The sequence below is a fragment of the Lissotriton helveticus genome, chromosome 2_1 (genome assembly GCF_964261635.1).
Source record: "Lissotriton helveticus chromosome 2_1, aLisHel1.1, whole genome shotgun sequence".
Classification (NCBI taxonomy): Eukaryota; Metazoa; Chordata; class Amphibia; order Caudata; family Salamandridae; genus Lissotriton; species Lissotriton helveticus.
The window spans coordinates 1,393,166,054-1,393,192,019 of NC_136059.1; the positions used below are offsets into that span (position 1 = coordinate 1,393,166,054).

General features: G+C 49.6%; 1 protein-coding gene across 1 annotated transcript in view; it reads left to right on the top strand.

Moving 5' to 3' along the window:
• The window catches only part of GAK (cyclin G associated kinase), a 1,786,158-nt gene that overhangs the window by 1,356,888 nt on the left and 403,304 nt on the right, over positions 1-25,966 (top strand). Inside the window, exon 22 of the mRNA XM_078676333.1 lies at positions 25,047-25,217. Coding sequence (XP_078532459.1) covers positions 25,047-25,217 — 171 coding nt within the window. The remainder of the gene's footprint in view (positions 1-25,046; positions 25,218-25,966) is intronic.

Sequence of the window (25,966 nt, forward strand, 5' to 3'; positions counted from 1 at the left end):
AAGTGCAAGGAAAGAAAGAGACCTCCCGGCTTCCGCCTCAGGAGGGAAAGGTCATAACAGATGGCAAATTTTTTCACACAATGTTCCCGTATTCTTACAGTTTTTTTGTTGTGATGGTGGAAAAGTTGTCCGAAGAAAACTGACGTAGGCGCGCCGGGGTGGGACTTAGGTGGAGAAGTTTGGCTCACTGGTTAGAGGCGGCAGACCCGGATGCAGAGGTCTGGCCCGGGACCAGGGTTCAATTCCCGACGCGGCAGGGTATTGGGCTCAATGTCTGCGGACTCGACAATTCTTGCACTGGTGCCTACTCTAATCATGGGTCCCACTCTGCAACTCTGGGCAATAGCTTGCTTAATCGCCACAACGGCCCCGGTGGCGCTGGGATGCCTGGTTCCACCTTGGGGGTGCCCAGTATGGGGCATCTCACAGGGAAAACCAGGAAGGGTTCCACAGCGGTATACAGCGCCAGGATACCCTGAGTAGGGTGGCAGTGCGCTTTACAAGTAAACCCACACACATTTACACACTTATGTATCCTCGCTGACTGCACGGACGTGGACTTCAAGGCGGACGCACGTGGTGCCGTCCCCCCGGGATGCTGTGGCAGAAAAGTTTTCCGGATCCAGTCTCACGTCTGGGGATAATTCCACGGTAAGGAATCTGCGGCTAAAATCGTCACTACCAGATACATTGTTACCGAAGGTAAGCGTCGCCCCATTAAAAAACTTCCCCCCCCTCCCCCCCCCAGCCCAAGAGATGAAAAATAAAATGGTAATTGATTACCATTTTATTTTTCATTCCCCGTCCCAACAGATCGTCATGACGGGGGCGGGCCGCTGCTGAGTGACAGCAGACCACAAATGCGCTCTTTAAACATCTCTCAGACAGCTGGGTTACAGCAAACCAAAGCCTCCAGAGCACTGTGGAGTGCCAATTTAGGACTGCTCCCACCAATCCTAGCACTGTTGTCATGTCATGCTGGTTAGAGCAGCACCAGGATTGGCCAAGGGAGTGGTTGCATCCAGTTCCTGTGAAAGAGAAGGTCCGGACCAGATGACGTCGTGTTCATCTAAGGTAAATGTATATATATATATATATATTATTATTTTTATTTATTTTTTGCCCCCCTTTAGATGCCAGCCGCCACTCCCTTCTAGTGTAATTATGGAAAAAGAGGCTTCATTTGCCATGGTGATGAGGAGGGACGACTGATGTCCTGGACCTTACTGTTATCTCTTTGGCTGTCAAGACTCACGTCGTGACAGAGGTTTTTCAACCAGGAGTTGCCCCCACAAAACCTCTCTTCCCTTTTAACAAAGCCCCTACTTATGTCCTGCTCAGGGCATGAGCCAAGCTCTGCACAGGGGCTCCTGTGCACAGAACAATGTCCACCTCCATTCCCATCTCCATGGTAGGTGAGGAGACACAGCTTTCCTCACCTACCATCCCACCCTTGAGAGTCTGGTTGTGCAGTCAACCCTGATGTGTTCTCTACCACACCCCTGGACAGGGTATCCAAGAGTGTGGACACTTTTTAGTAAGAAGTACTCTTCTACCAGCCTTTTACTGCAGTTGTTGAATACAGTGTGCTTCTCGGGCTGGCATTCCCACACAGTTTGGGATTCAGTTGCATATGTGCTGCCAATGGTTTTGGAGGAGGCCCGAGCCATCCTGATCCAGTGTGTTGCCAATGACAGGGATGCCTCAAAGTTCACCATATGCAGTAGGCTGAATGCGACCAACTCGCTAAGCAGAGCGATTGTTTCGACGGTGGCACTCCATCGCCATGCCTAGCTGAGGTTTACTGGCTCTTCAGGGGATGTCCAGTCAATCCTCAAGGGCATGCTTTTCTTTGGTACTTGCCCTTTTGGTGATGAGGCAGATTCAGTGCTTGACAGCAGGGTCAACCCCCCTGCTCTCAATGGCACTGCACCAGCCTCTCTCTCCTTTTTGCTCCTTCCATGGAACCCGTAGGGGGTACCAATCACATCCATGTTTGCCCAGCCAACAGGCTCCAAAGTCTTTTCGTGCCCGTAGATGCAGTTACCTCCAGCCCTGTGGGAACCCAGGCCAGAGATCTGCCCAGTCCTCCACCCGCAGGCAGCAGCAGCAGCCTCGTTGAAAAACAATAGTCAAAAAGTGACTAAGGGTACTGCTCTCTCTGGATTTGCACTGACTAGCATGGAAAAAGAAAGAAATGACTTCAGTGCTCATTGGCGGCGTCTAAGTAGATACTGCGACGTCATTCTGGCGATCACGACACCAACGATGAACGCAGAGTCAATCGACACCACTTTCCGACGCGTAGGGGTACTGCTGAAGATAAAATTCTCCGGATCCAGTCTGACGCCTGGGGGTAATTCTAAGGTAAGTAATCTATAAATAATATATGTCTCTTACAGTTATATTGTTACCGAAGGTAAGTAACTTGTTCGTCACCATCATGGGCAACCGGTCAGTGGCAGGATCAAGAACCACCTGCCCCGATGAACGTCCATCATCTCTGACAAACGGGTGTTTCAAATTGTTCAGCTGGGTTATACCCTTCCATTCATAGAAACCCAGCTGCCCATGCCCACATCCTCCGACCCGCTGACGGAGACCTTTTTATCCCCACTGCATCAGGAAGTGCATTCTTTTGTAACCAAACGAGCCGTTGAGAAGGCGGCGCCATTAGAAGTACATCATGGGGGTTGCTCCTTCTTCTACATTGCACCCAAGAAATGGAACGACCTCCTGCAACACATCAGAGCCTCCGCCTCACTTCTTGAAGTCTGAAGATCTGGTTCTTCATATAGGCACCTTGTGACTACGTTATGTTATGTTAATATATATTTTTAAAGCGCTCGTACACCCGTGGGCTTCATGGCGCTATCGAAGAGGGTAGTATAAACACAACATAATACTCTAATGGTAGGCCTGTTTGAAAAGCCAGGTCTTTAAGGTCTGTCTGAATATCAGGAGATCCTGGCTCTGTATGATCGACAGTGGTAGGGAGTTCCCGAGGGAGGCCGCTAGGTGGTGAAAGCAGCTGCCGCCCTGTCGTTTCCTTTTAAACCGAGGTACAATTACTAGTGCCTTGTGAGCGGAACGGAGGTTCAGTGAAGGGACATATTTTGACACTAGCTCCCTGATAAAATTGGGGGCTTTGTTCTGTAGAGCTTTGAAGGTGATGCATCCGGTTTTAAAGGCTACTCTTTGAGCTACCGGAAGCCAGTGTAGCTTTTCCAGGCCAGGTCTAATAGATTGCCATTTTGGTTGTTTCCAGATAAGTCGGGCCGCCTGGTTCTGGACCAGTTGTAGTCTTCTCAAAAGACCTGCTGGGAGTCCTAAGAAGAGGCTGTTTGAAAAGTCTAAGCGGGAGAGAACAAGTGCGATAGTCACCTGAATCAGTGCAGAATGTGACAACAAGTGTGCTATTTTTTTTATCTTTCTAAGATGGAAGAAGCTGGCAGATACAACAGCTCCCACCTGTGCTTAGAGAGAAAGATCTGCGCTGAGCGTGACCCCCAGGCCAGGCTCTTGACCGACATAGATTTAGCAGGGGAGGGCCCAGGTCAAGTGGCCAAAAGTGTGGACCCCAGCTTAGTTCGCTTTTCCCAGGAAAGATCAGTTCTGTCTTACCCGGGTTCAGCTTAAGATGGTTGACATTCATCCATCTCTGTATGTGTGTCATAGTCTTTTGGAACTCAGCCACAGAGTCTGGAGTATTTAAGGGAAAGACAAGCTGAAGGTCGTCTTCATAATTAAAAATGGTGACTTTATAATTCTTTAGGGAGTGTAATAATGGGCGGAGGTATAGATTAAACAATAACGGGGAAAGTGAGGATCCCTGAGGGACCCCACAGGTGGAGAAAGATCTAGAAGCTGTGAAAGTCCCTAATCGCACTGATTGTGTGCGGCCTTCAATGAAGGATGTTATCCAGCTCAGAGCAGGGCCCCTGAGGCCCGCCTGCTCGACACGGTTGATCAGAATGTCAGTCAACCGTGTCGAACGCGGCCGACAAATCGAGGAGCACAAGGGCCTGATGGATATCCTTATCTGCATTGGACCTTAGAGTGTCTTGTACTGCTAGTATCACGGCTTCAGTAGAGTGGCATGGACGGAAGCCTGCCTGGTTCGGTTCCAGATACTCAGTACTCTCAATAAAGTTTGACAGGCCACTAGAGACATACGCCTCTAAAAGTTTAGACAGATAGGGCAGGAGAGAAATAGGCCTGTAGTTGGTTGAATCCAACGGGTCCGCTCCCGGTTTCTTTACTAGGGGAATAAGCAGAGCGTTCTTGAAGCTGCTGGATACCTTACCCTGTGAGAGTGACTCATTTAGTATAGATAGAATACCTTGTGGAATAGCTAATCCTATCTCTTTAAAAATATATGGTGAACAGATATCATTAGGAAAACCTGATTTGACGCGGGAAAGGAGTTCCAAGAAGGACTTTGTATCCATGGGAGGGAGGGATTCTAGTGTAACAGGGTTAAAGTAACTGTCATCCATAGGAGCCTGATTTAAGGGTATGGGTATGCTCTGTTTTATGGTGACGATCTTGTGTTTAAAAAAATGATTTAGAGAGTCACATAGTTCTTGCGTGGGGATTACAGATGGGGCTGTTCTCTCATTGTTGCAGAGATCGTTAACTATGTTAAAAACGTCTTTAGATTTATTCTGAGAGTTTAAAATTTTTGCTGAGAAATAGTCTGTTTTATGCTTTAAAATAGTTTTTTGATAGTTTTTTCGAGCAAAACAGTAGGCCTCTTTGTCTTGTGGTAGGTAGTTTGTTCGCCATTTCCTTGCCGGACCTCAAGCTTTAGATGCTTTAGATCAGGAGTAAACCATTTGTGGGCATCACTATTACGTGAACGAGAGAAGTTCTCTAGAGGCGCGTGAGTGTCAGCCGCCTGTTGGAGCCATTGCAGAAGCGCCATCTCCATGCTGTCTAGGTCGGTACTTGTGGAGGGCAATGACGTGGTCAGTGTGTCTAGAAAGGCCGGTAAATTTGTGGCTTTCCATTTCCTGATTTCCCCACCCGCCCTAGGTGACGATCTCATGTACCTGCTGATTGTGAATGTGAAATGAATGAGAAAGTGGTCAGACCAGATGCAGGGCATTATGGAAATAGCGGAAAGTGGAAGGTTATGGGACCATATTTGGTCCAGGCTGTGACCTTTCTCGTGGGTAGGGGTGTGTATATATTGGGTCAGATTTATGTCTGTGAACAGGTCTAGAAGTTCTGATGCCTGGGTATCAACATCTGTGCTATCAAACCAATAATTAAGATCCCCGATCAGGGCGATTTTAGGGTAGTTTGTTACCAGCGAGGCTAGTTGTTCTGTAAGTAATGTAGGGAACGTAGGCATGGAGTATGGGGGTCGATAAAGCAAAACTAATAAAAGGGCCCCACTGTCCGTGTCGGTTTTGATGACAATATTCTCAATATCTGTTAAAACCAAGGAGGGGAGTGCAATGAAATTGTGATTTTTATGGATAATAGCGGCAACCCCCCCACCCGATTTACCAGAAGGACGGTTAGCTGTTATGATGTAGTAATCGGACGGGAGTGCAGCTAAAATGTCTGTTAGTGAGTCTTCGGTAAGCCAGGTTTCTGTAATCAGAAGAATATCAGGATTCTGAGAGGGCAGTAGTAAGAAAATGTCCATTTGATGTTTCACCATCGATCGTGTATTCAAATACATGCAGCGAAGTTTCAGTTGTGGCTTAGTGTTTACGTGGGTGCCCGTAAATTGGGAATTTATGTATTTGTGATCGGGGCCGGAAAGTGTGTCTTTAGCGATGCCGTAGTTAAAAGTGCGCTTCAAAATATGCGGGGGTAAAGTTGGGCAGAGATGATCAGGAGGTTTTAAGGAGAGTAAATCATCCGATGAGTAAGAAAATGTTTGGGCATGGTCTATGGCCCCTGGTCCAGCCGGCCGCGGACGGGCGCAGACGGGCTTACCTTAGGCGCACCTTTGGCGCGCCATCGTCGCGCCCGCTGCGCTCGTCCGCTGCGCTCTCGAAGAAACATTGCGTTTTATGCCCTGCCTCCCCAGAAGAGCTAGACCGCTAGCTCCGGTCCAACCCAGTCCAAGATGGCGCCTCGCCCTCCACACAAACGGCACAGTCAGCCGCGGTGGAACGGGGCGAGGTACAACTCAAGTAGTGCTTTCCAAATCAATACAGTGCGCAAAAATGGTGAGTGACACTTTTAAAATAATTTGTAAATATAGGAACAGCACCAGCATCTAAATCATGCCCGCGCTGTCCTCAGGCTTTCTTAAAGTATTATGCGCGGTGTAGCAGTTCGTGTTGCTGTCAATTCCCCCAGCGAACCTCAGGAGCTGCCACCACCTGAGAGTCCTCGGAGGGCCCTGGGCTGTCAATCGTTTTATGCCTACACACCTTACCTAAGCGCCTGGTTACCCTCGTGGGTGATTAGTGCGCCATACATATCAACATAACATGGTTGCTATTCCTGCTACTTTCTGGTGCTGAAAAAGGACAGAATCCTCTGCCCTATACTGGGCATGCTCCCTTTCAACTACTTCGTGAAAAAGGAAAAATTCTAACTGCTCCGGTCCTGTCTGCCCTGTACTCTGGAGACTGAGACTGGATGGTAGCATTGGACTTGCAGTTTGCCTATTTTCTTGTACGCATCCTTCTGGTCCACAGGCATTATCTGCGGTTCACGTTGTGCGATGAGCACTTTCAGTTTTCTGTGCTCCCATTTGGCCTTACTGTTGCCCCTCGGGTGTTCACAATGGTGATAGCGGTGGTTTCAGGGGATCCAGCTTCCCCTACCTTGACCACTAACCGTTGGAGTCGGGTTCACCTCAGGCAGTCGTCGCCCACCTACAAACTAAGGTGGTCCTCCTGCATTCACAGGGGTTCACTTTCAATGTGCGCAAGTCACACCTTACTATCTATCAGATGCCCCTTTTCATCTGAGCTATTCTGGACACAGTGCAGTTTCAGGCCTATCCTCCAGCATGGCAAGCCCCGAATAGTCTGCCTATGAGCCCGATTTCTCAGCCTCTGTCTTAGATGTCGGTGAGACTGACTCTGCAGAGAAATCACTCTGACAGGATCCTGATATTGAAGGGAACTGCAAAAGCTCTTCAGTGATGGCTGACGAACCACAATTGATCAGAAGTAGACTCTTCTCAAATGCTTCACTCCAGGGTTGGGATCACCATCTAGGAGAGGTGGAGATCAGAAGACTGTGGTCTTTGGCAGAGTCTCAGCTCCACATGAATTTGTTGGAGTTGAGAGTGATCTATTTGGCATTGAAGACTAGTTCAGTTGTTAACAAACAGCACCACCGCCATGTGGTACTGCAAAATTCAGAGTGGGCTGTGGTTGTGGACCCTGTGCCAGAGGGCCTTTTGCCTCTGGAAGTGGCTGGAACGTCAGGACATATTTCTGGTCTGGCTCTCGTTGATCACAAATGGCATCTCCACCCGAAGGTTGTGCAAGTTCTCTTTCGAAACTTGGAAGAACCTTGGTTAGATCTGTCTGCTGGGAATGCACGATGTCAGCACTTCTGCTCACTGAGGTTTCCAAGACTGCTCTTACTCAGAGACGTATTTAATCTCTAATGGCATTCAGGCCTACTGTATGTCTTCGCACTGATAACACTCCACCTGAGATTTCTCAAGAGGATCAGGAACAACTGGGCCCAGGTCAATCTTGTGAATCCTGATTGGGCACATAGTATGCTATTCCAAACATCTGAACATGAGCACCAGTCCTCTGATCAGGCTGCCCTTGTGGAAGGATCTCCTGGCACAGCAATAGGGTAGGGTCTTGCACCCGAACCTTAATGCTAGAAGATTTAGCGGTGGCAGATTACAATCTTTGACCACCCTTCAAAAGTTTGCAAAGTCATTCTGGCAGCCAGACGTCTCTCAACTAAAACCATATATGGCTGCTATTGAGACAGGTTTATGGCTTGGTGATTGCCAAATATGTTTGTCCTCATTCTGCACCTTTGTCTGAGGTCTTGTTGTTTGTTTTATCATTACTCCGGCAAAGCTTTGCTTTGTGGACTATTAAAGGGTCTCTTTCAACCATATTGGCTTTCTTTCAGTTGTCATATCAGCCCTCCCTATTCAAGTAATCAGTTATGACATGTTGCCCCAGAAACCCTTTCTTATGCCCCAGTGGGACCTTAATTTGGTTGTAACACTTTTGATATGCATGTCCTTTGAGCCCATGCACAACTGCCCTCTGTGTCTCTTGACCATCAACCGGAACGGTTGGTGATCTTCAGGTCCTCTGTCCATCCTTCATACACCAAACCCTCTTTGCTCTAGCCTTTTAAAGAGGAGGAGAGACTCCATCGACTGGACCCAAAAAGAGCTTTGTCGTTCTACATTGATCCCACCGAAGAAAACAGTGTGGATGATGATCAATTCTTCCTCCTGTTTGTCGGAGTGAAAAAAAAGCTGTGCAGAAAAGGAGTATCTCCAGTTGGATTGTGCTCTGCATTAAGTTCTACTACACATTGGCCAAGATGCAACCCCCTGAGGGCTTGCAGTCTCAGTCTACCAGACCAAAGGCTGCAACCACTGCGCTATCTCGCGGAGTCCTTATCCTGTACATCTGTCAGGCTTAGTCGTAGGCATCTTTGCACACATTTACCAAACACTGCTGCCTCAGCAGTCATTTCCATCTCCACAGGCACTTTGCCTTGTTTGGTCCTCCAAGGCTTCTTGTTCTAACCTGTTTGCATACTCTCCTTCATGGAGGTATTGCTTAGGTATCTAATCTAAAGTAAGGAATTTGTTGCTAGAAGTCTCTATCAGATGAACAAGGTATTTATCTTCAATAACACCTTACCCTGTAGAGAGACTATCTAGCCGCAGATTCCCTATTGATCCTCCCGCTTCAGCGATCAGATTCTTTCTGTTCAATCAATCAAACAAAAAAGCTTTAAAAATTCGACCATAATAATAAGTCATAAAAGCACAGCAGTATACAATAACAATGACATTTCATGATAAAATTCAGAGATTAATACAGCACTAAAAGTGCAGGTTCACAAAACATTAACATTTTACATGTTAAAAGAATATATACAGATTTAATATCTGTGAGAAAGTGCCATCTTTCTGCATGGTATGTCCCCACTTTTTGCTGAATTGCTGATGTGCTTTGACTTTGTGTGCCCTGGGCTCCTGCCAATCAGGTGCCCATGGCCTGTGTTCCTTCCCTAAGACTGTATTGAAACCTAAACCCAATTGGCATCTCTGGCCACATGTCAGCCCCTGGTAAATAGTATCCTAGGTATCCAGGGCACTGTGACCAGAGAAGGCCCCTAAGGGCTGCAGCACTTATTTGCCACCCTTAGGAGCCCTGTACCCTGGCACACACACACTGCCTTTGCAGGCTGAGTGTCTGCGTGCAGAACAAAACAAAGAGTCGACATGGCACACATCCCTGTGTGCCATGCCCACAACACACTGCCCTGGCATACCTCAGTAACCCCTCTAGCTGGGTGCCCTATGCCAGTGGTGTGGGTACAGGTGCATGAGCCCTCTACCCCTACAGTACTCAGGTCCATTCCTGGGCACTGTTAGTGCAGTGCTGCCATTAAGAGTATATGGTGCTGGAAGGGCGCCATCACGAAACTCCACAGCACCATTATGGCTGCACCGAAGACTCAGAAGTTTGGTATCTAACTTCGCAGCACATTAAATCAACACTGATGCCAGTGTGGGGTTTAATGTACAATGCACGACAGAGGGCAACTTAGAGCTGCCCCCTGAAACTAACCCACAACCCGTGTCCTGACTAAGAGGTTGCCTGGCTGCCACCCAGCAGACATGTTGCTGGACCCCTGGGTAGAGAGCCATCCGCTCTTGTGGGCCTGCAACAATGCACATCCTGGGGCAAGGTGCTAGACCTCCGCCCCCAGGATGGGCAGGGGGAGCTTCAAAGGCATGCTGCCTTTGTGAGCTTCTCCAGGCTACTTGCTATACTCAGCAACTGGCCCCACTGGTTCTGAGCCCCACTCTGGTGGGAAGACAGGCGGGAAAACCTAAGTGAGGAAGGGGGGTGTGCCAGCCTCTGCCAACCCCACCCCTCAGGTGGGGGAGGAGAGGTGAAGCACAACTCTGGGCTCTCGCCATCTTGAGGATGGGGAGCCCTACCCAATCAGAGACAGGCTCCTGCCCCCTCCCAATGGAGAGTGGCAGGATAGGGGGTGTACTCACCCCAGGGAAAGGGACCCATTGGTCCCTGACCAATGGGTCCCTTTCTCCACCGCGGGGCCCTACGGAGGCGGGTGCTGTCTGTGCTCGTGCTGTTTCCACGGCTGTGGGAATCTTGCGCATGGTGATCCAGCTGCCCATTTCATGCATCATCTTCTGGAGGTCCTCCATCAGGGTTCTGGTGGTAGGGAGCTGCTGCTTCCCTTCGAGTGTTTGCTCCCTTCTTCTCTTCTGGGACCTGGTGCCCCAACACCTTCTGCACTGCCACCATCCGGCACTGAGTGATCCTTTGTGTCTTTCCCTGCAATTTCTACCAGGGGCCCTCTTTTGCAGACTCCTGGGGCACAGTATGTTCGCCTCTACAAGTGCGGCGCTGAGGGCCCTTAACACTCTGTGTGTATTGGCTAGGGCCACTTCTTCCTTGTGGGACGCAGGGGAGTCCCTTACGTCTGCCGCTTCTCAGGAGGGTGCCTGTGTTGATCTGCGGCACCATGTGTTGGATGGCAGGGAGATTGCAGCGTTTATTCTTCGCTCCGCTCTGGCCATCTTGGAGGTGCTTGGTGGTGCCATGGCTTCTTTGGTCGCACTTCGTCGACATGCCTGGCTTCGGGACAGTGTGTTCCCAGAGAACATTCGAGAACAGCTGGTGGATCTTCCTTTCGATGGTGCTCTTTTGTTCCACGCCCCTGCGGACTCGGCCATTCAGAGGTTCTTGGCGGAGCTTCGGGCTCCTCCTTCCTCCCCTTAGTGACCTGGGAGTTGTTATGGGTTTTGGGAGGCGTTCTTCTGTTGAGGCGGGTCGCCCCTGTGTTCTGTGTGATTACTGTGCATTCCAGTCCTTTGGTTAGAGACTGCGGTGCTGTTGGCTGCTGGTCCGGCCCCCCTTTTTTGGTTGTGATTTTTGGCTTTTTCTGAGCCGAGTTGGACCTGCGATTAGGCCTTCTGTGTTTCTTATTGTCTGATTGGCAAGCCGTCTGCGGGTTCTCCGCAGGTCTTTTCTGTTTTTTTTTTTTGTTTCAAAAACCTTTATTAAATCATGAAAGCATGGTACAGGAATGCAATAATCAAGTTGGTGTACATAGTAGTGTTGAGCAATATAGTGGCATTTCTCCATGCAAAGCAGTGATGAACAATAGTCTGTTACACAAAAGAGTGTTCAATGAGTGTCCCCTCAACTCCCCCCCCCCTAACATAGTATCATATTACAATAGTCAAGTGACCGAAGTAACTAGATAAAAGCATAGGCAAGTTCTGAAGCCTCATCCGGGAGAGAGACCCCTCACAACCCAAATAGTGCAATCCCGTAAGACATTCCAGTAGGCATAACATACAAACAGTGCCCCAGATAAAGGTTCACCAGTTGGCCTTAATCATGCAATCGGGTGTACCAAGGACAGTACAGGTATACTGTTACTAGCCAGTGAGCAGTAGTGAAGTGCATATAGAGGAAAGTATTACCCAATCGGTGATTGAGGTACATTGTCAGTGGATGTAGGCCCCCTCCCCCCCCCCCCTCCCCCCCCAAGGTAGTCTTCCTCTTCTTCTGCCCTCTGCTTGAGGAGATATGCCGTGAAAGGTGCCCATATGTCTTTTGGCTGTGATCTAGGGGGTAGGAGTTCTGCGTAATCATGTAAACTTTCTTGCCAAGTAGAAAGAGAGTGAATCCAGCACTTAAACTTTGGGGCTCGGCCTCTGCCCCAGCGGCACGCTATTAAGCGCTTGGCAAGCAAAAGACTGAGGGCCCAAAAATGTTTGTGGTTAGTGACAACAGACTGCGTCAAACCCAACAGCGCTTGGAGTGGGCATGGAGTCAGTGCTACGCCAAACATGCACGCGAGACCGGAGAAAACTTGTTCCCAGAATCTGGCAATCTGGGGACAGGACCTGCACCAGGGGTACCACAGCGAAGGCAGCAGCCTGATTCGCGCAAGTGAAGTCTTTTCAGTCTGGCAGGTGTATGATACAGCCGATGAAGGAATTTCTAGTGTAGTAGCCGCAATCTATTATTGCCTGTAATCGCACGTGTTTGAGTGCAACTGCTTTCCCATTGGTCGTCCGTTAGTGGCAAATCGAGGTCTTTATCCCATTCCGCCCAATGGGAGTGACTCTAGGTGTGGTCTGCGCATGTTTGTAAAGCATGGATACCACGTGTCGTGGGGTTTCAGGCTGTACTATAGCATGAAGTGGAGCGAACGTGTCTGGCTCTGTGGGGAATGAAGGGGAAGGGCCCAGACATTTTGCCGCAGTCTAGTAAAAAGGTATCCATACAAGACGGGGACACATCCCCGAAAAACTGCTCTGTTGTTCGGAAGGTACCCTTCACGTACAAGTCTCCCCAGCAGCATATTTTGAATTTCCGAAGAAGTTTGTGACAGATTACTTTGCATGTGACTTGTAATCTCAGATCATTTCTCAATAGGTGAATAGACAAATGGACTTTCAAGGACCTGCACTAGACGATTCCATGCCTGTACCGTGCAATCCACAGTGGAGGGGTCCCGGCTTCTTTGGCTCACCATGGTGTGAATATAGCCAGTTGGGACTATGGGAGCCATGTAGCCCTCTTCAACAGCGAAGTGCGCCATGTATGGTGGTGGGTGATACCAGTAGACGGCAAAGGGCGCCTGGGCACAATCATAATATCTTTCAAAGTTGGGTACATTAAACCCACCTAGGTGAAAAGGAAGCGTAAGAGTGTCGAGGCTAAGGCGTGCTTGTTTCTCACCCCAAATCAATCGCGTGATCTGGGACTTAAGGGAGTGAAAGAAAAAGCTGCCGGGATTATACGGGATGTTTACAAAAAGGTATCACAATTTCGGCAGTATATTCATCCTAATTAACGCAATGCGGCCTGCCATGGAAAGAGGGAGGTGCAGCCACTTAGTGACATTGTCTGTGATTTTATGCGGCCTGCCATGGAAAGAGGGAGGTGCAGCCACTTAGTGACATTGTCTGTGATTTTATCCAGTGTAGTGCCATAGTTGGCACGCATCAGTGCTTCCCTATCCCTATGAATGTGGATGCCCAAGTATTTCAAGCCATCCAACTCCCACACTAACGGGTAGTCAAGTTGGAATGGGTGTGTGTTATCCGTAAGCGGGAAAATTGCCAATTTGGCCCAGTTAATTTGTACTCCGGCAATACCCCCAAATTTTGTAATTTCGCGTAGGACTGGATTTAAATTATCACAGGGTTTTTCTATATAAAGTGTAAGATCGTCCGCATAGAGCGAGACAAGGAGTGGTCGGGTACGATAAATGAGGGAGCGATGATTATGTTTTTGCTGGAGCGTTGCAGCTAAGGGTTCGATTGCAATAGCAAAAAGGATGGGAGATAAGGGGCAGCCTTGGCGGGTGCCTCTTTGGACATTAAACGGGGTGGACCTAGAACCATTTAGCAGCACAGTAGCTGTGAGCCGATGATATAGCAGTTTCACCCAATCTAGGAAGCTGAAGGGCATCCCCATATGTTGTAATGTGCCCAGCAGGTAGTCCCATTCTAATGAATCAAAGGCTTTGGTGGCGTCCAGGAACACTGCCACAGTGTCGCATTTAGGGTTGAGGTCTTGAAGCACGGCATGAAGTGGTTAAGCAGGGAAGTGACAAGAGCCTCTCGCATGGTACGTGGCAGGCTGCCTTCTTCCAGTGCGGCATAGTACACTTGTTTCAGAATGGAGGCCAAAGTGGGGGCGAAGAGTTTGTAAAAATCAATTGGAAGGCCATCTGAGCCCAGGGCCTTGCCCGATCGCATGCCCATAATGGCCTCTTTAATTTCATCTAGTTCTGCGTGGAGAAACTTCTGCTGGGCATCTCCTAACCATGCTAGTGCAACATCCTCAAAGTATGTGGAAAGGTCCAGGGGCTCTGTTCTGTGCGAGGAGTATAGCGCCTGATAGTGGTCCCGGAAGATGCAAATTATGTCAGGGAGGTTCCTATGGATATCGCCACTCCTGTCGTGTATTTCGGTAACGTAGTTAGCAAATCTAGTGGGCTTAACCGCGTTCGCTAATGCTTTCCCGGGTCTGTCGCCCTCCCCGTATACCCGGGCCAAGTGTGGGCGTCCAAGAAATTTACTCTCTTTGTCAGCTAACTGTGTGTATTCAGAAAGTTTGTTACGCATGCGTGCATGGATCTCAAGGTCAGTCGGGCAGCGATCCATGGAACGCTCCAAATCTCTCAGTTCGGTCTCTAGGTTATGCAAATCGGTACGTAAAGACTTTAAAATACCACCTCCCTTGGCAATACACCAGCCCCTAACAGTTACCTTAAAGGCTTCCCAAACGGTAACTATGCTATCCACAGATGAAATGTTGCGTTCAAAAAAGTCCTGAATATCTTGTTCCAATTCGGCCCTGAAGGCCGCATCGCGAAGGTGTGCTGGGTTGAGACGCCAGGACAGGTAGGGGGAACTATCTAGGGGAATCTGTAACTCCAAGAGGACTGGTGAGTGGTCGGAGAATGTGCGGGCCAGGTGGGCTGCATGCCGTAGCCAGGGAGCCCCTCCCGCAGAAATGAAGACATAGTCCAAACGTACCCAGGTGGAGTGTATGGTAGAATAATGTGTGCCTTCCTGTAGTGCAGGGTGTACGCATCGCCAGGCATCTGTCAAGTGATTATCTTCAACTATGTCACGGAGCGTACGTTGTGTGTTAGTGTAATGTGAAGGGAGTGGTCTAGATCTGTCAAAGGTAGGCCGCAACGCCGTGTTAAAGTCTCCACCCCAAATTACGTGCATGATGCCCAGTGTTTGTATCTTACTCCATAATGTCAACAAGGTGGAAGGGTTATCTACATTAGGGCCATAACAATTGGCAAAAAGAACATCATGTGAGTATAAGCGCCCCTATACCAGACAAAATCTTCCCTCTCTATCGGTGTCAAACCCGGTGGGTGTAAAGGCCACTCCTTCTTTTTTATCAGGATTGTAACCCCTCTAGCATAATTAGAATAGGGCGAGAAGGTGTGACTTGAGGCCCATCTGGTTGCGAATTGCGGAGCGTGCCCGGGAGCTAGGTGTGTCTCCTGTAGGAGAGCTACATTTATGCCATGCCTGTCTAAATATCCCAAAATCTGTCTGCGCTTTACAGGGTCATTTAGGCCTCTAACGTTCTAGGAAGTTAATCTGATAACCTGACCTGTCTCAGGACTGGTCATAGTAAGCATAGGTGTACGCGGCATGAAGCAGTGAGCAGACCTGTGGCGGATAGCCAAGCAAGGAAACATATGAGGAGATAGCGCCATCCGTTAGGTACAGTGCAAGAATCATTGACACTTCGGAATGAAAATCACAATCCCTCCCCCCCCCCCCTTGAACAGCGCTCTGAGTCGTTGCACCCAGGCTAAAAAGTCCCAAACTTTAACAGTCACTAGGTAACAATGGGTAGGGGCTCATGCCCGTCCCACTCCACCTCCTTATTTCACCCATCTACTACCACCTGGGTCGCAGGGGTCGAACTGATGGGACGGAGGTGAGCTGCCAGGAGTCAGTGAATGCCTTCAAGTCAATAGGAGTATTATACATCACCAGTCAGTTGATCTTCAAAGTGCCACCGGGGGGATCACCAGCTCTCGGTTGACGCCATGTGGAGATAGCACCTCAGGATGGTTCTGACAAGGGAGAGTAGGAGCGTGAGCAGCCGCCTCGATTGAGGACGATCTTCTGTCTCGTTTCAAATATTCCTCGGCCTGCTGGGGTGTCTGGAAGATGTGCTATCGGCCTCGATGGTGAATCCGCAGTCTAGCAGGGTAGAGCATTGCATACTGGATACTGCGGGATTGAAGTTGTTTCTTTAACGCAAGGAACTTTCGCCGAGCATCTTGTACCGCATGGGTGAAATCCGGATAAAAGGACAAGATGCTGTTTTCGAAGTGTACTTCCCCTTTCTCTCTCGCCAGTCGCAGTAAGGTATCTCGGTCGCGATAATTAAGGAATTTCATGATGATCGGGCGAGGTGTCGCTCCCGGAGGGGGTTTGGTCGCCAGGGAGCGGTGGGCTCGCTCAATAACCAATTGTGCTGAAAAGGAATCGCGTCCAAAAAGATCACCCAGCAATCGCTCCATGTAATCTTCCAGTCGGCCTGTGTTGGTGGATTCCGCCAGACCAAGCATGCGGACATTGTTCCGTCGGGAGCGCGCTTCCAATTCCTCATTCTTGTCTGCTATTACTTTTAATAGTTTGTCCATATGCGCCACTTGTTGTCGGTTAGAGGTAGCTCCATCCTCCAGATCTGACACTCTTTGTTCAGCACCTTTAAGGCGTTCTTCGTGCCCGTCTAGTTTTGCCACTACATTATCCAGCCTGTGGTTCATGGAGTCAATTTTGGAGTCTATAGAGGTGAGACTCTGTTGCATGGTTACTAGGAGGGCTTTCCAGCTGTCATCCCGCGTTTCCGGCGGATCTTCCTCACTTTGGGTCTTAGAGTTTGCGCCCGATGTCTTGCGCCCGTCGAAGAGCAGTTTCGACTGTCTCGGTTCTGTTTTGCCCATCGTGGCGGGCCTAGTGGTATTAGGATGTGGTGAGGTAGGGGAGCAAGGGGTCCTTGCCCGACCCCCCTGCTGTTTGCGCAGGTCCAGTATGGGAATGCTCTGGATAGGTGCTCCACCAGGCCAATCTAACTGGGCGAATGTGACTCAGCAACTTCCCAGCTTCTGTGGGGAAAGGGGGGGGGGGGGGTGGAAGCGTGATATACCAGCTTGCGCGTTCGTCCCCGACCGATGGGAGCAGCCCCCACTTCGCTCGTGGCCCCCCAATTGTCTCGCCCTTCAAAAGCGTCAATGACCTCATATGTCCACGGTCTAAATGCAGAGGGCGAGGCCCGATGACATGTATTGCGCCGCAAGTCCAGACTGCATATATCGGGATGAGGCAGGACTAGCCTGTGTCACCGCATGGGGCCAGTACTTTCCAGGTGTACAGGGGCCGTGACACGGGCACAGAGCACAACAGTGCACAGATATGGCTGTGTGGCGGGGCACGGGGCGGATAGGTGGCGGCAGTAGCGCAGCTCGCTGTAAAATGGCTGCCAATAACAGTGTATGCCGCACTGTATTCTTCACTTCCAGGCAATCCAAGTGGAACACCGGCCCCCCTCGTCCACCAAACCGATGTTCTTGTCAGGATATGGAGCCCAATATGGTCCCAAGCAGGCGCCGTGTATGAAGACTCGGGAATCCGGGCAATCAAAGGTCGCCTAAAATAGCGGGCGCAACAGCCTCTATCTCACAGCGTGGGCTCTTCACTGTCCTCTCGTCCCAGGCGGTGCCATCACCAGCTTTTAGTCGTGTCTGGGATTGTTATGGGAACTCTTCTCAGGCCGTCAGCCTACTCCAGCACAACCGGTAGGACCCGCGGCTATCAGCGGGGGTAGGGGGGGGGGCTGTCACCCCCCGCCTTCAGGTGCCTACTGCAGCAGATCCTGAAGGAATCCACGTACCTGGCGCGGAGGTGCCCAATATAGAGCTGTTCGTTCTGGGCAGCATCGGACCCGCAACGTGCGGCGAACTACCAGGCCGCGCCGCCGCGCTCTTGCGTGAATTCACAGGCCGTCCAGGAGACCAGCTCACGTAGCAACTGCCTGTCGCGGCAACTTCTTCCGCCGATTTCGGGCTAGCCGTTACAGCTACGGAGCCAAGAGTTGCACTGAGTGTGCAGCTTGTCCTCCTGATCGTTTTGGTGGCATTTGTAGACTTGAATTAAAGGCAGGAGGGGGATGATGACAATTTTCCTCCCGGCTGGGCGAGAGCTCTACGCTAGAGCGGCCATTCCGGTCTAGTGCCACCTAGCGCCCCCAGGTCTTTTCTGTTTTTCCTCAGCTGCGGCAAGTTTTTTCCTAAGAGGGTTCCCATGTCTTGGGACGTAACATTCCCTATGTGGGGTTCTAGTAGCTATTATATTACTCTGTCATGTGCTGGGGAGGTGGGGGTCGCATTCGGGCCTCTGCCCTCCGTGGAGTCACGGTATGTCGCAGGCGCGTTCCTCTTGCTGAGGGTTTTGGAATGGCTTAAGCTGCGCCCTGGGCAGTGCTTCTCCGGGGTCACTGTGTTGCTGGCCTGGTCTGTCCTGCTGTCTACGGCCTTACGTCATAGCTCTGCCTGGTTCTGCTTCTTTTGTTGTTTGGGCCGTGTGTGCAGACTTCTCCCTTGGGGTATGTCCGGGGCCTTCTTGGCCTTCCTGACCTTGGTCTTCGGCTGCCGTCTGGCTTGTCCTGGGTGCACCGTTCCGTGCTGTTGTCTGCAGCGTGCTGTGCCTGGGTTGCCGACCTGCTGTTCTTCTGCATCGCTGTGCCTTCTCGCACTTTAGCGGGACAGTCGTCCTTGCCTTGTCCGCTGCTTGAGGCTGGGGTGTGTTCGACCCTCTTCCAGCGGGCCCTGTCTTCAGTTCTCCCTCTCCTCCCTGGGGTTGCAGTGGTTCTGGAGTTTCTTGTGCCTCCTCGGGTGCTGTCTGACCCTGCGGGGTGTTGGGCGGTTTCCCCTGGGTGATCTCGGACTACCCGTCTGCTCCGCCTGCCTTATTGCCGAAGGGACCGTTCTGTCTTGTCCATTGCCTTCCGGCTGTGATAGGCTCAGCTGCCCTCTTCTCTGGGTGTTCCCGGTGGGGGGGGGGGGGGGGGCATGGGACGGGTTTGCCTTCACTTCCCATCTTTTACTTGGAGTCTCTAGTCTGCTCTTCTTCCTAGGTGCTCCTCTTTCTCGCTTGGGCCTTGGGGCTCCTGGTGGAGATTCTTGATACCCTGCATGGGTGTGGGGCGCTTTGGCCTCCTTTGGTCTTGCCCTGGTTTCTCCTGCTGCTTGTCAGCGGGCTGCCTCTCCTTGTCTTTCTGCATCCCCTCTGGTGTTGGAGGTCTTCTGGATGCAGGGATTCCCCTTGCCTGGAGGGACATGGTTCTTTTCCCTGTCCGCTGGCCTCGTCCCCCGTGGGACTCTCCATTATGTCCAGGCTGGTGGGGTCCTCTTGCAGGCTCTCCTCCCCCTTAGATATGGCTTGGGTATCTATTCTACGTTAAGGAATCTGCGGCTAGTAGTCTCTATCAGATGTACGAGTTATTTACCTTCGGTAACTGTGTATCTGGTAGAGACGATTCTAGCCACAGGCTCCTTGACGACCCGCCCTTCCTCCCCGTTCTGCGAGGACCTTTGGCTTGGTCTTCTGCACTTGCCTCCCTGTGGGTGGCTATGTCTTTTGTGAGTGCCTTCTTTCGCTCTTTTTTGGCAGGCTTTTGTCCTGTTATTTGTTCAGATTCCTCCCGTTGGTCATTGGGGGTAGGTTTATAGGTGCTTCTGTGCCCTTACGTGCTGGTTGCTCAAGGTTGGAATTACCTTAACCGCCCCCGCCACCCCCCCTTTCAGTGCTAGGGATTCTGGCCCTTATGCTTCTCTGCTGCCCTCTGGGTTGGGGTCTTTTGGCCGGGCCTCTGTCCTTGTTCCTTATGGGGATGTCACATTCTGCGCTGGGGCTGTTCTGGGGTTTGTCGTTCCTTGTTTGTTCCGGATTGGCTCCCCTTCATTGTTATTAGGGTTGTAATCCTGCTACATGTTATCAGGACATTTTTTCATATATTCTTTGTCTCTAGGGGGGGCTATTTCCGTACTGGCAGGGTTGCTGATCAGGGCGGTGGTCTGTTCTTATTCTTTTCCCTACCCTTAGGTGCTGCAGTGTCCGGCACGGCGCCTTATGAGGTTGTTCCTCACCATTCCTTTTCTATGTATCTGCTCTTTTGCACACTGTTCCTATACTGGTCCCAAACTGTCACAGTTTTGTCTGATGGCTCCGCGTTGTGGCGCGGAACAGTCCTCCGAAGAAAACGGACATAGACGCGCCGGGGTGGCACTTATGTGACCTCGCTGACGTCCCTTCCACAGACAACGTCAGGGCGGAGTCGCGTCATTTCGTCTCTTCCCCCTCCTCCCCCCCACACCCTCCACACCCCTCCCCCACCCATGGTGCCCAGGGATGCTGGGCAAAAAAGAAATACATTTGCCGGATCCAGTCTCACGCCTGGGGATAATTCTACGTTAAGGAATCTGCGGCTGGAATCGTCTCTACCAGATACACCATTACCGAAGGTAAGTAACTCGTACATCAGGGCATATCCCTTGTGGTTCAATACCTGGCAGGTTCCATGAATGCCAGGGCGGACAAACTCAGCCACCGGTGCATGATGGATCACAAATGACTTCTTGACTTGGAGGTGGCGCAAGGTCCTTTCAGCAGTGGGGAGAGCCTTGGTTAGATCTTTTTGATACTGAAGAGAACGCGCAATGTCGCAATTCTGCGCATTGGAATTTCCAAGGCGGCGCTCGGTCAGCAATGCTTTTCATGGCGAGTGGAACTGCAGCCTCCTGCACACCTTCATGCTTAACAACTTCTACCCAGAGTGCTGAAAAAGATGAAACGCTACCGGTCCCAAGTCATTCTTGTGGCTTCGGACTGGGCACGAAGAGTCTGGTACTCCGAGCTCTTGAGCATGGCTGTCGATCCTCCGATCAGACTGCCCTTGCGGGAGCATCTTCTGTCGCAGCAGCAGGGGGTGGTCCTCCACCCGAACATGTCCAGCCTCCACCTCCTTGCGTGGAGATTGAGCAGCGATAGTTGACAGTTTTTGACCTTCATCCCGAAGTCTGTAATGTTATCTTTGCAGCCAGGCGTCCCTCCAATAAGACGGTATATGCCTGTAGATGGAACAAGTTTGTGGCATGCTGCCCAACAAAGGCTGTGGATCCCCTTTCTGCCTCTCTTTCAGATGTTCTCCTCTTTATTTTACCTTTGGCCCAGCAGGGCTCTGCTCTGGACACTCTAAAAGGCAACCTTTCGGCTATCTCTGCCTTTCTGCGCCTTACTGATCAGCCTTCTCTTTTCAAGGCCCCCATTGTAAATAGATTTTAAAGGGCATTAGTCATCTCTTTCCCCCTTCTCCTTTCATAATGCCCCAGTGGGACTTCAATCTAGTTCTTACTTATCTTATGTGTGCTCCCTTGGAGCCCCTACATAATTGTCCTCTTCGTCTTCTTACATTGAGGACCGCTTTTCTGCTTGCCTTCATATCTGCTCGCAGGGTGAGTGAGCTTCAGGCTCTTTCCTCCAAGCCTGCTTTTCTAGCTGTTCATTCGGACAAAGTGGTCCTTTGCACTAGGCCCTCTTTTCTGCCCAAGGTGATTACCTCTCTCCACATAGGTTAGACCATCACATTGCCCACCTTCTTCCTTCCTCCGCACCCTTCCAAAGAGGAGGAGAGAATCCATCGTCTGGACCCAAAACGTGTGCGGTCCTTCTACCTTGACCGCACTAAAGACTTCCAGGTGGACAATCAACTCTTCGTGGGTTATGTGGGCACCAAGAAAGGTCGGGCCGTACACAAACATACCTTTTCTCAATGGGTTGTCCTATGCATCAAGATCTGCTATTCTTTGGCAAGAAAGGAACCTCCAGTAGGACTGCGCACCCACTCTACTAGGGCGACGACAGCCACTACTGCATTGGGACGTGGAGCTCCGCTGGTTGACGTCTGCCAGGCAGCCACGTGGGAATCCCTGCATACGTTCACCAAACATTACTGCCTGGACAGCCAAGTCCGGAGAGATGGCTTATTCGGCCGTTCTGTTCTTCAGGACTTCCTGGTGTGAACTTAGTTCGCAGACCCACCCCAGTGTTTGGCATTGGTTGGGTATCTATTCTAAGGTAAGGAATCTATAACTAATATCTCTTTCAGATGAACAAGGTACTTAACTTTGGTAACGATGTATCTGTAAGAGACATTTGTAGTTATAGGTTCCTTACGGCCAAGCCCATTCTCCCCATTCTCGAACTGACTTCTAGGGATAGGGACTCCCTTACAGGGCCCTAGATATGTGTACCAGTGGTTAGTGAATTGCATGGCTCTGCGCTTTTGGCGTGGAAATTCATGTTAGAACTGACGTCAGCGCATAGGGGTGGTGTCTATTTAGACACCGCGCCGTCATCCTGGCGACCATGACTCCGACGATGGATGCGGTGTCGACTGCCGCCACCTACCGACGCGCAAGGGGACTGCTACTAAAAAAAAAATCCGGATCCAGTCTGAGGCCTGGGGGTAATTCTAAGGTAACGTAAGGAATCTATAACTACAGATGTCTCTTTCAGATACATTGTTACGGAAGGTAAGTAACTTGTTCTGTAATGTGAAAGTCTGCTTCACCGCACTAGAATGCATCAGTCACTCATGTTTTTAGAGCCTTGACACCACCTGAGTGCTGCGAGGGAGAAGCTGGGATTGACAGCGAACATCGGAGGAACTACATTAACAGCAGCGTGGCAAGTGCTGTGCACACTGTGCTGCAAGACTCGTACTGGCCTCAGTAAGATCTCTTGAGTATCAGTAGCATTAATAAATTGACTGACATTGAGCATTAACTTTTTTGAAGCTGCCTGTAATTGCTATCACCTCAGGTGGAGTGCTGCAGGCTGTACTCTGCTGACTGTATTGATGTATTGATTAGCAAACAGCTGAGACCCCACAGCGGGTGCCTCAGAGATGGTACAATGTTGTTACGTGGCCTGTGGTTACATCATGCTGTCCATATCCGGAAGTGCCCAGCCTTCAAGTGAATCGGGGGAGGGGGTTACCATGCCTGTTGTTGTTTTGGCAAAATTGTGTCATCTCATCTGTATAATGACGCTGAACTTTTGGCGACTGAGAGCATTCTGATGTAGATCAATGGGCATGATCTGTTTTTCCATCTTTGACCCCAGCTGCCAGTTTGGGGCTACTGGTGCCTCTCAGGTCCACGTGACTGTCACCTTAAAGCCAGGGTCCAGTCAGCACAAGCTGCGTCAGCAGGATGTTTTATTTCATATTCATACCAGTGCAGCCCCTGAATTGCTGCTGCCACCCACTGGAGTTAACATATAGGACAAGACGTGTCCGCCCTAACCTCCTCGACATGTGCTGCCTTTTTGTGTGTGTATGTGTGTGTGGAGGTGGAGGGGGTGCCTGGACTTCACCCTACAGCTGATGCAATGCAGAACTGTACTGTACAGACTGCAGAGAGGAGCATCATCCTGTCCTTTGCCGTTCAGGCTGGACTGTTCCCATGAGAGGCAGGGTCAAGACTAATTTGCATATGGCTGGGTCCAAACTGAGGTGGCATGGTGAGCAATGGAACAATGCGTTGAAGTGCTACCTGGGCTATGGCCAGTGATTAGACTTATTGCAAGCATCCTCCCATCACATTTTGTGTGTTTCATGTACTGCCCTAAGTGGCATGCGTATGCCCAGACATGAGTCCCATGCTTATTGCGTGACTGGAGCAAAGTTATACCTAGCTGATGAGCCCATAACTAGGGAAAAACTGGTCCTGGGTTGCTTGTTTTCTGGTTCAGGGAGGACCTGGCTTGGCAGTTCGGACTGGACTGTTCCCATGAGGAGCAGGATCAAAACTGATTTGCATATGGCTGGGTCCAAACTGAGGTTACATAACCAGCAAAAGAATGATGAGTTGGGGTGATTGCCAGTGGTTATAGAAATTGCAAATATTCCTCCAACCACCTTTTGTTTGTTACCTGTATAGTATGCTGATCCATACACATTCGGGTCATTATTTTCAGGCGGTTTTCTATCGGAAGAAAATTTCCAGTGTTTAATGTTACTTACCTCTTCAATCTACACCCATAAGGCACCTGAAATGCAGATGGTGTGTTGATGTCAGACTGGTCCACCTTGTATGAGTCTCCCTAAGTCCTCCTATTCATACATTTGTTTCCAATTGAAAAACATGATCTATGCACTTCTGGGAGTGGGGGTGGTTCAGGTCTCGTGAAAAGTGCAAATGACAAGCTATATTTGGTGGATGTATGTCAGAGAGAATCCACTTGGCACGGGCCTAGTTCTTTCTACTTAAAAAAAAACATTCCTTGGTGTCCTTGTGATATTTTCAGGTCTCTTGAGGGTAGCAGAAAAAGCCTACACTCCCCCCCTTCGCCCTGGATGTCGGTGAGCTGAAAGGTGTGTGATGGTTGGTGGTAGACATGACCAGAGCTGCTTGGGTAGGAGCATATACTTAGTTGCTCAGGAAAGTATGTTTGGTGACCTGCTGCCACAGTGATATAAGAGGAATCCTTTTTCACAGGGTCACAGTTGGAAAGGGTAAAAATAATTCCTCTAATAAAAAGGCTAACCCTCCTGGTTAATGACAGAGGTTCCACGTGCTGGCCCCTGTAGCCTTTGCTTGGGTAAAATAAAATCTTAAGCCATGTGGACTCCCACCTCCCCTGGGGCTTATCACATGTAATTCTCTGATCTGCCTCCTCGGAAGAGGTGAAATGCATTTGTTGTGTGTATTGGGAAGAGGAGTCATGTACCGTCCCATCTCCTTTTCATTTTGGCTTGGACATCATAATCCTGCCATGATCTCCAGGTAGAAAACCATCTGTTAGAGCTTATGTAGCAAAGGTAAAATAGTCTGATTTCCATTGGTGTTTCTGCCATCCTTGTTGATATAGAGCATGCTGCATTACACCCGCTCGCTGTGGCATTCCTAACAAATTTCTGATGTCTAGCGGGCTTTCACCTACCCTGGGGTTTCAGACTATTGGTCATTTTCTAATTCTCCTTCCTTGGAGAAATAGCAGGACTTTTGTAAATGAAAGAATCCCCGCTTTACAATTGTAACTTTAATGTCCTGTGTTTCTGGGAAGCTAATTATCGCAACCTTGTTTTTCACCCATTATTCCCCCATCTGCCTTCCTCCAGTGGTCTGCAGACCTTCCTTATAACCTCTGTGGGGAACCGGGTCTATGCTAGCTTTACTTGGCTAATACCCTTCGCTTCAAATGTCTGACTAAAACGTGACCTTTTGCTCTTCAGCTGATCCTTTCTACCCGTTTGCCATGTCTTCGGTCTCTGAAAACTATGCTCCCCCATGCCCTGATCTCTTTGGGGACTTTTTGAATCCCAACTCAACATCTACAGCATCGGCATTTCCTTCGACACAAAGTGCACCACCACCTTCTTCCTGCTCCAACTTCTTACACTTGGGTAAGTGACATTACAACTTAAGTATTATTTCTAGGTATTAAGATGTTGTTATTGAAATATCTGTCATTGTTAAATGGCGGCTCATAATAGGTAGAGAAGACATGCAATTTTTATCAGCTTTTTCGACTAAATCAAGGCATTTTTATAATTTTTCCTGGAGAACACTGTACTCTATGGTTCACAAAATTTCCTGGAATGTTTTCAGTAATTTATTGAAAAACTTCAGAACTCATAACAATCCTGGGCAATCTGGTCATGGCTTGACATGCAATAATGTAAATTAGTTTTTAATTAGCGGATACTCACGTCTGTTTTGGGCCAGGACCACCACGTGGGCAGTGTTCATAGGTCTGATTGGCTTAGTTCTTCACTATACAGTCCAGTACATGCAAATGTTGCTATTTAAGAGCAGTCTCTATTAATTATAATCCTTTTTCATCATTGCAAATGTATTATCAATGAAAATAAACTTGTGACTTCTCCAACAGGACAATAACCTCATCTGTCCAACCCCAATCTCCCGTCATTTTCTAAGCAAATTAAATATAGTGATTTAAGGCGTATGAAAAAGAGAAACACAAACAATTGAAGAAGGGTCTGAGGGAAATTTAAAGACCTGCCCAGTTCGTATCCCCCTAACTGTAATCCTAACAACAAAAAGAACCGGGGGTCTATAACGGAGCTTCAAGTACTCCGAGCTGCTGCAAAACTCCTACATAAGTGAGTTAGGCGCTAATAGAGCTACATAA